Consider the following 14,772-nt stretch of genomic DNA (forward strand, 5'->3'; position numbering starts at 1 on the left):
CTTGAACCAGAAGCCATGTTAGGTAAACTGAAGAAATCAATTAAGTTAATCCATCTGATGCCTAATACCCAGACCTGCTGACGCACTTAGAGGTCCGAGAATACACGGTGCAAAACACACAAGAACTCTTTTTTCTTCATCCTAGTAGCAAAGAAAGTGGGAAACGGGAATCCATGAATGTCTGCATTCCAGCATTAAAGTACCTACACTTTGTATAGCATTAATAACTATTTTTCTCCTTTAGATTCACAGTAATTCCTTAGTTCTTTACCTCTTACTTGCATATCCTGACTAACATACTGGAATGGTAATAAAACACACCCATCATGAGCAAGAAATGCCACTGGCAAATGATGCTGTTGAGGTGACATGTCAATATAGATCAGGATTTCAATTCTCTTGACTTCCCAGTCACTTTTCTTACACCAGAGGGAATAAGAGTTCCTAATATGAAGAAAAAAAACGAATCCTGCAAATTTTGAAGATGTAAGATCTTTAATGTAACAGGGATATTCAAAAAGCAAATAGACCTAAGATGTTAGACCTAAATGAAACTATGCAGGATATATGCCCTGCAAAAATTTTAAGTTCACAAGTGTCCTCTTAACTTTAGACCTATATATATATATGTGTATATATATACATATACACACACATACACCTCCCTTCCTGAGCCCAAGCTGTATTAAATAATTTTCCACAATGCAATATCATGCACTAATCCTCTTTGCACACAAATCTTTTTTTTCCTCCCTTCTTTGTTTGCTTTTACCTCCCTAGCATACACACAAACACATGAGAAGCTCCTGGGTGATGCTAAACCATATTGCTGCACTGCCACCACGCCAAATTACACCCCTTGTAAATCATACCACCTGCTGCACACCCAAAGCCGCCTGACCCCATCACTGTCATCATTTTAATGAAAGGGAGCACGTTGCTGCAAGTATTAAGAGGATCTGGGTAGATTACAGCAGCAGTTTTCGATCTTTTCTGATTTGTGGGCCTCAAAAAGATTTCCAAGGCAGATGCATCCCCCATGGTACACTAAAGCCTACTAACTCTGGCTTGTTTTATCAGTCACTTCACAGAGCCTCCAGGTAGCCCACAGACCTCCTCCAGGCTGCGGGTAAGAGCCTGAAAACTCCTCACAGGATTTACAGAGGGAGTAAGGACACTGGCAGACATCTAAGAACAATGTAAAAAAAAAATCAGGATAAATTGTATTTTTATTATGTAGCATGGAAACAGCTAAATTCTGTTAATGGAGCAATATATTCAGATCAGAAAGACTAAACATTATTTTATCTATATTCTTCTTCAGAATTTATAAAATTCAGCTCATCCAGCAGTTGCTGTTGCTTTGTTACGAGAGATACCTGGAGAACAGCTGTGCCTCTGCTGATTTACTTACCCAGCAAATACCTCTCTCTCCTTTTTTTCTTAAGGTAAGCTAATGTCTTGTGGCAGCTCCTCCATATCTGACACTAGCAGCTGAGGGATTTGAGCTCACTCCAGCCTGCCTAATCTTCCAGCTGGTGCAAGAGACACAGCTTGGCAGCAGTGGCAGCATTGCCTGCATCCTCCAGACCTGCCTGGGGATGCCCAGTCTGTCTTGGATTCACAGATGGGGAGAATGGGAGAGAAACATACCAGCAAAAAGGCAGGTACGCTGGATTAGCTTTGCCATGTGGAAGTAGAATGGCCAAAAATAACCCTCAGTGCAGTCGTGTGGCTGAATGGTGACCACCTGTCTGTGCTACGAGGTTCCATCTTCAGCTCCAGAGGTGAGGGGATCATCAGCTGCCTAGGGCACAGTAAGCCCCTGCCCAGTGAGCCCGTGGGATCCCAGAAAACATTATCCCTGGGAGAGTCACACTCGGCCAATGTGACACCATGTTCTTCCCCTCAAGCCTCGCCAGTCACTACAAGCCTCACTGTACACTAAAGTAAGCAAGAGCACATCAGTGGTTTCAATCAGAGCAAGCCTTGGACCCAATGTTGTCTGCATTTCAGGTGAATTTTGGAACCCACAATTGTCATTAGCTTCTTAATCAGTCAAAATTAATTAAATTATCCTTCCATACAACAACAAGAACACACCTAACCATACAGACACCAGGGCCTTAACATGGCATTACTCATAATGCCATATCCAGGTTCCAGTAGATATGGCAACTTTGCCTTCAGCTTTTGCCGTCACTAAAATCGACAGCATATAACCTGCTACTGCCCCGTGACTGAAACACAGATATAGACCTCAGGAGCAATATTTAATGCATGATGACCAATTGTTACTGTAACATAAAGCAACAACACATTGAGCTCAATCCCTGCTCTCCTGCAGTCAGTGGAAGTTTTTCTTCATTCATTTAAATGGAAACAGGATTAAGCCTGTTATCTGGCCTCCAGTGAAATAACAGAAAGGAACATAAAACAAGTACAGCACAAGGGGAATCCATTCTTGCAAACCACTTCATCAATTTTTCAACATCCAAAATGCTCCCAGGGACCCATTGCTAGATTGCTGTCTCACCCTAAATGGAAGATGTAACTCTTTATCCTGAAGATTTTTACTCTCCTACACATAAAAGGCACAACTGTCCCACTGCTACTTTAAGAGACTTCCCTGAAAACAGCTCAGAAAATGTTGCTCATAGAAAGGTCAGTGAGAATCTCTGTATTACTCTCTGTGGAGTACATTATTTTAAACGTAAATCAAGCATCAGTAGTTTCACAAAGGTACAGCAAAAGTTTTGGTTATTTATTATTTATTTGGTTATACTTATGTCAACTACACATGACAGGTAACAAATATGGGTCTTAGTTGCACAATTGTGCATAGTCACTTTCCTCCTCCATGAGAAGAGTTTGTTAGATATTAGCATTTATACACAAAATTATGATTGGAGACTTCTAGAACTTACTTTATTTTCCTAATACACAAAAGTTACTGAAAAATGGATATATGTTGGAGGTCCATTAAATTTCACATACCACATCAAATATTACTAACTCCCCTACTGATTTTTTATTTTACATTAAAGTGCAGTCAGACTTATCCACCTGAGTTCCCACCATAGGAAATGATGTATAAAAAATATAAAAATTGAAACATAGGTTTTGATTACAAAATCATTCAGATTTGCTCTTAACATCTACTCCAACTCTGAGGCAGATTTAAGATATCTTATTTAAATGTGGAAGGGAAGGGGTTCTTCCTCGGGATCCAAATATTCACCCTTATTTATTCTGAAAGCATTTTCTCTCAGTGCTTTACATCTATGGGATGGCAAACATCTGCACCAGTACCACTTGTTTGCCTGAAGTTAAAGCAAATCTGCTTAACTTCCCATCTGATAGAAGCAGGCTGCACTGGGAAATCCTTCATTCACAGCGGGTACCTAAAATCCAGTGTTTGCTGTTGAGATTTACAGAATATTGTTTCAATATTACAAAACTATAAATTAAAAAAAATGTTTGCAGATTATACAATTTGTTTCATTCTGTGTAACCCATTTTCACCCGCTCTCTTCCATCTCTTGTGTTTAGGGTTCATCTTCAAAAATTAGCAGGTTGGCTAATTTGGAGTTTAGTCCTTCTTGAAAGGGTCAGTGTTGACCCTTTTTGCCCAACCCTGGTGCGTGTGGGCAGCCAAGCACACGCATGGGCTGGCCCCACAGATTTGCTGTATCCTCCTTGCTTTGGTGTCAGCAGCACTGCCAGCCCTAAATGAGTCAAGTGAAACTCAAGGTACCAGATAAGGTACTACTGTATTTGGGGAGAACAGTCAAGGAGTAGCAATGAGGCTGCACTTCGAGGCAGTGCTGCAGAGGAGGTGCTTTCATCCTGAAATAACACTTCTCTCTTCTTCCATCTGTGCAGAACTTGAAAAAATGCAGCCCTTTCTTCCTGGCTTTTAGTAAACGTATGATTACCAAGAACTATAGCCAAAAAAGAGCCACAAAGGAGTACAGGAAAGATAACACAGGGAATCTTTGGGAAAATATCTGGGTTTTTTTGTGAATTATCACACGAGACTTAGTGCCATGGCTTGACTCTACCTGGCTGACTACAAATGATTAAGTAGCAGGAAGAAATATAGGGGTGGGGGGGAAACAAATGACAGAAATTTCTATGGAGGTTGGTAATGGAGGAGCCATGGATCAGAGAAAAGTCCTCCTGCTTCACTCTGCCTATACCAGTGGGTTATCCAAACATACGAGCTAAAATCTCAGGTTGGAACCACAAAAAACCTGTTATAGAAAATAAACAGGAAAAAGAGAGCAAACCATAATGTTTGGAGGCAAGTCTTTGGCTCTGAAAGGTATCCAAGACTTTTCTCTCTTGTCCCTGACTGGGAAAAAGACAAGTGGCCAAGCTGCAATGTGCTCCTTCACTGACCTGTTTTCTCTACTTACAAGGTTATCTTATTATGAACAAAACTTTTTCAGAGTATGGTATTGAGGAACTGAGCCCAGCTCTGACCAGATGGCTTGTGCAGAGCCTGCCATGGACCAGAGTTATCCCAGCCCAACCCTGGACCCCTTGTCCAGCACCAACCTACCCAGAGGTCACCTCTCCAGGGATAACGGGAGAGGTTTACAATACTTTCTCCTAGAGCCAGGACAACATCATACAGCTTTTGGAGGGTCACCAAATCATGCTCACAAAAGGTTTAACAAATATCCACGGCCAGCTAACTTCAGGATGAAACACCTAATTGTGTGGGCTCTACTCCAGCATGCCAGGTGGATCTGGACACTTCCACTATCCTTCATATTTACAGATGCAACTGTGTCCTTGGGGCAGAAGCTGTCTTAGCACAAACTGTGAAAGCTCCCTGACAGAAATCAAGCTCTCATGCTTTGAATCTATTACGGATCTACTTTGTTTCAAGCTGCTTATTATTCTCTCACCTTCAAACAACTCTTTTCTGGCATTCATAGGAAATGCAAACAGCTATTTTCACAAACATTTTTCATTTCCATCTCCCACACATTTGCCCCATAACCTTTAAAAGATTAATAATTAAAAATTATGTTGGACTGATCTAATAATTCTTATTGGTGTGAGAAATTGTTAATATTACTTAGCCCCAGGTTTGTCCTACTTGAGAACAAAACCTCAGCACATAGAACGTGTGAGATAACGCACAAGCCATTTAACACATCTCACTCTACTTGTCCACTGAGGCTGCCACAGAAAGTCACACTTGTGTGGTTAAACGTGACATGCAAGAAATTGCTGATGCTGATTTAAGAAGCCGACAGAATATTCTCCATATCAGTTTGAACAGCTAATGTAAGTTCAAAATCCTGCATATGGAGATGTGTGATCTGTGCAGTACACCTCAAAATTACTAAGCTACAATTCATGTTCCTGCAATATCTTAAAGTTGTTTTCACTATAACAAATATAATAATGACTGGGAGGGAAGGTGTTTAAGTAGTAATCTGAAACAGGTGGACATTTCTCTCCGACCACTGGATTTAGAGAACAAAAAAACCTGAGACACCCTCTGAACACAAGGTAGTCAGGTCATTCTGGCCATGCAGACTGTATCTGAGATCTGAACTCATTACAGATAAAGTCGCTGCAGTGCAGTGGCTCTCCAGCCTTCCCACCAGAGGTTCACTGCCAGCTTTGCTTATGACCACATTTCTCATTGGAAGCCTTATTCCTCCCTGTGACACCTTCTGGGACTTCCTTTTCAAAGTCTACTTCCCTCTGCAACCAAACTTGCAGCACAGCTGGTGTCACCATCGTACACCCTCCTTCCTCCCAGAGCACTGAAGAACTTCCTCAGCAATGCAGCAAGACCTCATAGAGAAAATACAGTATTTAGCCACTTGATCACACAAGAGCAGCTCCACAGGGACTTTACATCCAGATAGGAGCTTTTAATCCTCAGTGACATGCAGATGCTTGAATATGTTATAGCAGATATTCAGAATAATAGCAGTCACACTTTCATATATAATATGGAGGTGTCACAATGACTATGTCCATTTCCTGGCATCCCTTGAAAAACCAACCCATGTACCCAGCGGTCAGAAGTTCTCAATTTGCATTCACTCCTGGTTGCCTACTTGTGCAGAGACCTACACAACAATGCTGCCCTTGCCCCAGTCAGCCTGAAGTGAAGTCCAGTTCCCAGAGGAGCTGCTATTTTTTGGTCTCCTGCTCAGTTTGCCTGTTCACATTGAAGATTAGCCTTTGGTGCTGGGGTTTGGCTGCACTGCCAGTGGGAGATGAGCCTTTTGCAATGAGCATCTGCTGCAGGTGCCTGGCCATCACCTTTCTCCACTGTTAAACTCCAGCATCTAAAGAGTTTAATATTAAATAATTAGAAGAAAATAGTAAAAATACGAAGCTCCCTTCAGAAGCAGCTCTCAAAAAGACTGACGCTGTTAAAAAAAGTCATGACATACCTGCAAGACAAATACCTTATTTTATAGAGCAGTAAATGGAAATACTGATAACCTACAGTGTTATCAAGAGTAAGATGAACACCAGTTCACCTCCACAAGAAAAAGGATCAAGAATTACTCTCCTTTCTGCTAGGAATAAGACATTAATTTTGAATTCTCCCTTATTACGCAGGCATACCCAGTGGGAATTGATTGACATGTCCAGTATCTGCTGCAGACAGGTCAGCTGGAAACCAGAGTTTATGAGGCATCCAGGTCTCACACTAAGCCAGAACTTTGGCAGATGAGTTGCTAAATTTGGGAACACGCACGCAACCCTGGCATGACCAGAGAAACTTGCATAACCTTCTGTCACCCCTCAGTGCTCTCGAGCACAGGAGAAGTGAGCAGAAATACAAAAAATAAATACAGTATGCAAAATGTTAAAGCAGTAGAACAGATGTTCCACCTGGGCCTGACTGTCAGTCCAGAACAACTCAGTCCTCAGCACTGCCAGCGAAAGTCCGTGGAGAGCCCTGACCCCTCGGTGTCCGCCGCAACACTGAAATAGCACATCTGCCAATCAGCGGAGATTTGGGGCCAGCAGGGCAGCCACAGATTGATGCCCTTGTAAGCTGGCACATCTGCTTAGTTTATGCTGCTGAGATTTTCAAACTATGTGGTGTTGTTAATTTTAACCCATCACTCTTCTGGCAGGTTTTGCAAACTGAAGCATAAGAATTCAAATGACTATAAGGGGAACTTCAGTCACCAGTATCTCAACTCAGCATCTTAAAACATGCTTAAAGAGACCTGCTTTGCAAAAGACACTTCACAGAGGAAGTGGTGAGATTAAGAGAAGTGCCACTACTGCTGGGCAGCCAGACTCCCAGAGCCATGCCATGATCTGGGAACCTTTCCCTTCCAATTTCCAACAAGGCAGTGTCACTGCTGTTTCCTAATGGAGAAACTCTACTGCTCCATTAATGCTTTGATTCACACAGCATTTCTTTCTGCAGTGAAGTGTGGTTCACTTTCAGATTTTGCATACCACCTTGAAGATATATTTTGGGAGTTCCTAAAAATAAACACCAAGTAAATGTTTAAAAGTTCCTAAAAATTAGTCAAGTAAATGTCCTGGAGAAACACTATGAACTCAATTAATCAAAAACAATAAAAAAGCAACTTGACTGGATCAGGTTGCTATTAATACAAACTATTTCTCTTTACCCTTAAATGACAGAAATAAAAACGAGAAGTAACTAATCTGGTAAAATACACATTATGCAAAACCTGAAACTGGACTGTCAAGTGAAAATACATGGCTGAAAGCTCTCACTCATGGGCTTTGAAAAGGCTTTGAAAGATCATAATCATAACTAATAACCAGGAGAGGCAGACTCGCAAATAAATAGACAAAATCAGCATAAAGGTCTTTCATTAAAGCTGGCATCGCTTTGCCTTGGTTTCCCTTCAATCCCAGAAGAAATGCAAATAAACCTGTGACAACTCCCCTGGAGCTGATGGAGGCAGACCAGGAATGAAGGACGCTCGCTTCATCAAGTCAGCTTCTCCCTCACTGCCAGGGGATGCATATTAATGTACCATTGCCATAAAAACTTAATTATCATTTTATACAATTATAAATTATTCTACAAGGCTATAACCAAAACACAGACCTTCTATGTTTATCACAATATGTGCTCTCCTTCCCATCCAGTCACATTAACTCTGGTCAACAAATTCCCTGCCAGTGTGCATGGTCACCAGATACTTACGTGCCTGCCATCGAGGGGGACCTGGTCAGGCAATCCCACAGGAGTACACACTCAAATCCGGCACGTGTGCCTAAATCCAACCAGTCTATTTCACCTGAGCAGAAGACAAATTTGGCACGGAGACAAGCCAGGAGTCTCTATGAAGGCTTATAACCAAAACAGGAAAGGGAAGCACTATTGAGAGAGCAGAAGGGCAGGAAGTAACACTAATACAAGAAGGGGCGGGGAAGGGACTTTAAAGAAGAAATGTATTATTTCTTATAACCGCTTTACTGAACAAAGGTACAAACAATATAGATTAAGATTAGATGCGCCGCCGTTGCCTCATTGGAGGCACAGATATTAAAAACTTTTTGCTTATTTTCTCAAGGAACAGGTTCGCTGTCCAGGAAAAAGCAAAAGCAAACAAAGCTCAGACCCAGAAAAAAATTGCTGTTATTCGTTTATGGCATGGGTGTTTACACAGTGCAGAACCAAACCCGGAGGCCCCAGTGGTATCAAAGGCCCCATTCCACCTTGTAGCCAACCTGGGATCCTGGTGGCTGGCTGGGGTCTAGCTCCAGCCCAAAACTTTTAACTGGCACAGCATGGTGCAAAATTTTGTATTTCTCACCTACTTTGATGCCTTTTTTCCATCTGCCCAAACTTGACATGGAGCAGAGGCAAGCAGACACCAGGTAACTTCCCAAAGCACCCCACAAACTGCAGAGCTGCTCAGCTCTTGAAGAACTGCTGGAAACACAGCAAGAACCCATGATTTTACCACGGAGGCACACAGGCTTTCTCTTGGAGTCAGCACCAGACGCTCTGAAGTCTCCACTAATGAGCGTAAAACCTGCAGAGCCCTGAGGAGACCAGACCTCAGGAGACTGCACAATTCCTGACATCCTTGCAGTGGTTGCAGAGTGCAACATACACTTGAATAGCCTTAGATCCCTGTTTAATACATCAAGAAGACAGGAGTGTAAGAAATAGGCTGAATTTGGCAAGGCACGCCAGATACATAAACCCTTCAGCGCAGTTTCTGCTGGGGAGCAAGGGCTGCAAACACTGCTCCATCTGAGCAGAGGAGCAGAGTGTTTTTCACCTTCACTGGTTTTCCTGTTACAAGAGATTACTTTCATGGTTCAACTGAAAGACCTACAGAAACTGCTGGTGAAATGGCACCTAGTAAAAACATGGGTGTGAAAATCTGGTTGCTCTCATGATTGGCAGTGCATGGCCCATTCAGATGTAGCGTCTGGTTCCTCTGCAGAAACTCTCTGTATGACTGAAGAGTTTAATTTTTCAACTGATGGGGAAGTTTAAAATCAACGTGAAATAAAGTTCTTACTGACATTCGAGCACATATTTTTCTGCTGTGATTTTTTGCTCTATTTTTTTTTCTGTTTAATGAAGCATTTTATTATCATATTCCTAGGATTTCTATTTGGCTGCATTTTCCTGACACTACACCTTTCTGCTTTGAGATCTGTGTGCATTTTGGGCACTACCTTGTTTTACTCAAAAAATCCTGCTTTTCATGAATTTAAAATCTGACATCATTTGGAGTCAAGTGGCATTTTCTCTGTAGAGCTCACACACTGCTTAGGTTATTATTGTAGTTTGTCAGTGCAAATAATACTTTACTGCACGTATTAGAAAAGGACATAACCTGAAAAACGCATCTCCAAATAAGTATGGACACAAATCACTAATTGCCCAGACCAGCCACACTGTCTCCACTGTTCTATACAGAAGGATACAGGAAGATGGACTAAGCAAAGATCTGAGGAGCCTTTTTATTTCTCTGATGTCTTATGTCTGAGATAGATACAGTCACTGATTTGGGGGGAAGGAGACAGCACTTAGTAGTCAGAATAGTCTTCCTGCTAAACCAAGCGGATATGATTCTCCTTACTCACAAACATCAGCTACAATAATATCAGCTAGAAAAGCCTGGTTTTAAAGATTTGTTTTTCCTGAACACAAACACCTTTGAGCACACCTGAAAACTCCCAGCCTCCCCCCAGCTCCTGCTAGCACCGTGCATGCCAAAAGTACAGCAAAGAGCACTACTGACACATTCAGTGTCACCCTAGGAAACAGTGACAGTGAGTAGGACAAAGCCCAGCATTGCCTCTCCGTGCCCCTTTGATAAGCCAAATTAATTTCATTAAGCACTGCAGCATACATTCCAGCAGAAGTGCCTCTAATCACCTCTTTGCATTGCTAAAATGCCTCCATGGCCCTGGACTAGAAAGGGAGCACTTAGAAGGAAAAGACTCTGTGACAAATGACACGTAAGACCGAGTAGCTGACTTCTATCCAGTCCTCACAAAGGACCATATGCTGGATAAACAGATTATTTCAGTCATGTGTTGAGATCTGTGTGAGCAGATCAGGATTCCTAAACACAGAAGCGAAGCTTTAGTTGCAATTAAATGAATATTCCCATAGGTTTCTGAGTAGCACGTCTGCTGGCCATGTACTAGGCTTTCATGTTCCAAGGGCACCCAAGTATTGCATTTGCTTTCTTTTGGAGAGTTTCATTACCAGATGAATTCTGATTTGTATAAGATAATAATGTCATATATTTTTCAATCCTTAGAGCTATAGGCTGAACCCAGAAAAGTGAGTGTCTCAGCCTCAAAATGACTCATCTGCAAACACAAAACCCAGACAATTTTTAAGAATGAAATGAAGCACTGTGGAATGTGTTGTGCATACTATTAACCCCCCCCCACAATCATAATATAAAACTGTACCCACCTAAGAGTTATTTGAGTAGACACGATTAAACCACTTTTTTCATAATACGCATTTCACACCTTCCAAATATCTTTATACATTTATATCTGTTGTTTTTAATTCTGTTTCTCTCCAAAAGCATCATACTATATTGCACAAATTTCAAAATTTGCAGATGGCAAGTCTTTCATTTACCGATCTCATGATTAAGAAATCTGAAAGTTCACACTGAAACTGTACACCCGAATTTCATAAACTACAACACGATTTCATGAATATATGCACAAATGCTATGCAACAGCATAAAAATATGCAGATATATATATTCAGATTTGTAAATCTAATTTCACAGCTGTTAATAGTCTTTTAATGTAAGACATTTCCTCATACATAGAGATTTGCAACTGTTAAACATGCTGATGAGACAAAAAAATTCCTTTTCCTCAGAAAGTTTAACCCTGTACATTAATATATGCTATTGCTCTCTCAAATCTCTTTTTTTACATGCTCTCCACTCCTTTGAAAGGAGTAAGAGAGATACCAGAGAGGAGAGCAGAATATACTTATTTAGTACTAGAAGAGTTAAAAATGTGCAGTGAGGTATGGTTCCTACTGCCACTTTGACAGCAAAACAATTGTTCCTGTGCTGAAAATGAGAGTCTTCTTGAGACTATTACTTTAGAATGCAATCTCATCATGGTTGAGGTCCAAGGTGGACTTAAGAGGGACAAGATTTAACATTGGTATAGATCCATTCAAGTAGTGATAAATAAACATATGGCAGGAAAAAAAAGTCTTTTAAAGGACCTGAGTTATGCAGAATTTGGGGAGTCCTATTTTTTCCTTCCAGGAAGCCCCTGGCTGTGAATTCACGCAGTGGCCTTTGCTAAGACAATTTCATCTCTAACCCTCACTCTGCAGAGGGAACAGTCGGGACTCACCTGTTTTCAAGGGGATGGTTTTGGCTGATGCAAACAGCTTAGGTATTGCCTTAAGGAAATAACTGTATTGCAAAGAATTAACTCCATGGCTGCCTTCAATTTTCCTCTCTATAAACTGTGACGAGCAATGGGCAGTAAGCCCAGACCCCATGGTAAGCAGCATGGAACAAGTTATAGACCATATGGAGAGAAATAAACTGCCACTTCATACACAGGATATCTACAATGGTTTTTTGCTTGAGTCAGCTAATTGCACATCCGCAAATCAGCACATTTATAACAAATGGAGCATTATGATATCATGGGAAATCTATTTAATATGATCAAAGTCTGCCAGGAAAAGTCCCCCTGAAATTATGAAAATACTTAAGAGTCCTGAGTGCTGGGGACATTTTACAGTCCTTATTAAACAAACATTTTCATGTTGTTTCATGGCAGCCAGTGGCACCAAGGACTGTATCTTCTAAGCCTTCATGCCAGCAATCTCACTGCAGCCATCAGCATTGGCATCTCCCTGCTGAAGACAGAAGGCACCTCTGTACCTATGGTTAGAACCAACCACGCCACCCACAGCTCCTCCAGCAGCAGGTAAAGATCAGTTACTGCTCCCACCAGTAGCCTCAGATGAGGTGTACTATCTCCTGCCTTTTCCAGAAGCTGAGAATTAGAGTGTTGTAAACCCTCTTCTGTACTGCAGATTTTAAGAGGTGTACTTAGCTTCTCCACATAACTTTCTTTTGATGTTAAAGCATAGCAATGCCCTTGATCTAAAGAGCCATTAGAAATGATCTGAGTGCCAATATAAACTTATTTGGGGTATCAGTTAAAAAACATTCTCATATTTATGTCACCAAGCATATGCTGTCCTCCAATGTTGCTCCACAGCTGATGTGTTTTCACCTTCAGTTTGCATTTTTCCTTAGATTTTAGTAAACATTATGATGAGTGGTTTCAGCAGCTGTAGGCAGTGGTCATTTCTACTGCATACATAACTTTTTTTTGTAGCTCTTGACTTATGGGGTGGTTATATAAATTTCTGGGGTTTGGATTTGAAACAAAAAATACTAACTTCACTATAGCCCCAAAGGGAAACCAGAAGCTTCTCACTCAAGCTAGCCCTTGCTCATTTCTAGTACTAACCTTTGTTATTTAATGCTATCCATCGTTAAGTAACGTAATTCAAAAATCATGTTTTACTGAACAAATAAGATACTTGTATCATGAGACACCTCTACATCATGTTGTGGGCACCATAACCAGTGGAAGTGTTTATATCACTTTTTAGAGGCACATGGGTGGGAGAGGTACAGCCTAGCAGGTGTGAAAATAAGGGGGGGTTCTGATGTAAGGGATGCTGGAGTGAAGAAAACACATGTAAACACAACTTAAGAGACTGGAGGGGAAGCAGTTGACCAAAAAATAACCAGAAATCACATTTAACTGTATATTTATCACCTGCAGTTCTCTAAAGGCACGTGCTTGTCTGATGTTCAGGTTGCCAGTCTGAGGTCATTTGATATTAATTGGGAAAACACTTTTCAAGACAGCAATACCATCCCTTAGATGGTATTGCTGTGCAGGTTCTAGAAGGATGAGGACTAAGTTCACACCAAGATGAAGAATGCCTGGCCTTGTTTCTGACCTTGTTTCTGATATTTATGCTTCTTGGAATAGGATGGGTTGGAAATAATAGCTTACTTAAAGGCACAGGGAAACTTCAACTTGCAGAAGGATCCCTGAAGGTGGAATGGGTACAGCCAGCAGTTTGTCATGTCAACTCGCCACATCTTTCACTGCCATGTAACACACAGTAGTGCATACACACAGGGGAGCTCTCTCCTGTGACAACAGTAATGCATCTGTATTCCTTCCACATTTTTTACATCTTACAATAATCCCCTATAACATTTTACAGGACGCTGACATTGTTTTGCATGACTCAACACCTGCTCTATCCTTGCTGAAGTTGGTGGAAAGAGTCCCATTAGCAATTAGCCATTCTAGCTGCAGCAGAAACTTATCTTTGATATCATCTGTGTCATCAGTCAGGCAGTAAAACAAGGTAAATTATACTGGGCTATTGGAATCCCATCTTAAATCCAATGTCTGCACTGACGGACAATGAATGTGGCCTTGGTATTTGCAGATATGCTTCATCTGGGAAGAATAACAAATCATTCTTGGGCACAAACAGGCTGCACAATTGAGTCACAGTGTCTATGTGTTTATTCAGATTAACTATCTTCATTCTGAACATTGCAGATCTGACTGTCTGTAGCTTTCCATCATGGAAAAGGTAATGCCATTTTCAAGATGGGTATAAAACAGCATCAAATGTAAATAAACTGTACTCAAAAATCTGTATTAGAGGCTATTACATGTGGTAATCAGTGTGGGAGGATGTCCCCTGAATTTCACAGGAAGAATAATTTTCAGATTACTTTTGGTAAAAATAAACACAAGGAGAGCTAGAGAATGGAGATGTGCAATATGCAAATCCTTTGTCCAAAACTAGTGACAATACTTACTGAAAAAAAAAAAATTATCCTGGCAGTCCCTTCCATCCCCTCCTTCCCTCCTTCCCTTATTTCTTGGCAAAGATTTGTCCCCATTGCCTGGCAGATAAAAACATTTTCTGAGCGCCAAAACTGAAACAGGATCCCTGAGCACATTTGTGCACCAGACTTGTTTGTGTGCAATGTTTGTCAAATAAAGCCAGAAGTATTCTTGCTTTACTGTGATTTTGTACCCTTTTTCTCCTAGCAACCTTCCTTATCTCTTCTAAAATTATTTTCTTGACTTTGTTATGTACCTTGTAACTTTCCCATCGCCATGCAGAGACACCACAGAGTGCCACTTCTCGGGAGTTATGCATCTACTAAACACCTGCAGGTTGGCAGCAAATGGCTG

The 14,772-nt window shown here is 41.2% G+C and overlaps 1 protein-coding gene across 7 annotated transcripts in view; it reads right to left on the minus strand.

The window, feature by feature from the left end:
• Positions 1-14,772, minus strand: part of EVL (Enah/Vasp-like) — a 150,867-nt gene that overhangs the window by 71,081 nt on the left and 65,014 nt on the right. The window contains exon 1 of one of the 7 annotated variants that reach the window (XM_051769588.1): positions 8,192-8,357. The exons of the other annotated variants lie outside the window; for them this stretch is intronic. Within the exon in view, the coding sequence (XP_051625548.1) occupies positions 8,192-8,202 (11 nt within the window). The 5' untranslated portion in view covers positions 8,203-8,357. Of the gene's footprint in view, positions 1-8,191; positions 8,358-14,772 lie in introns of those variants that run through there. 7 annotated transcript variants of the gene reach the window in all.

The sequence above is a fragment of the Manacus candei genome, unplaced genomic scaffold, assembly GCF_025592945.1.
Source record: "Manacus candei isolate 608988 ecotype Guabito, Panama unplaced genomic scaffold, ASM2559294v1 h1tg000109l, whole genome shotgun sequence".
Taxonomy (NCBI): domain Eukaryota; kingdom Metazoa; phylum Chordata; class Aves; order Passeriformes; family Pipridae; genus Manacus; species Manacus candei.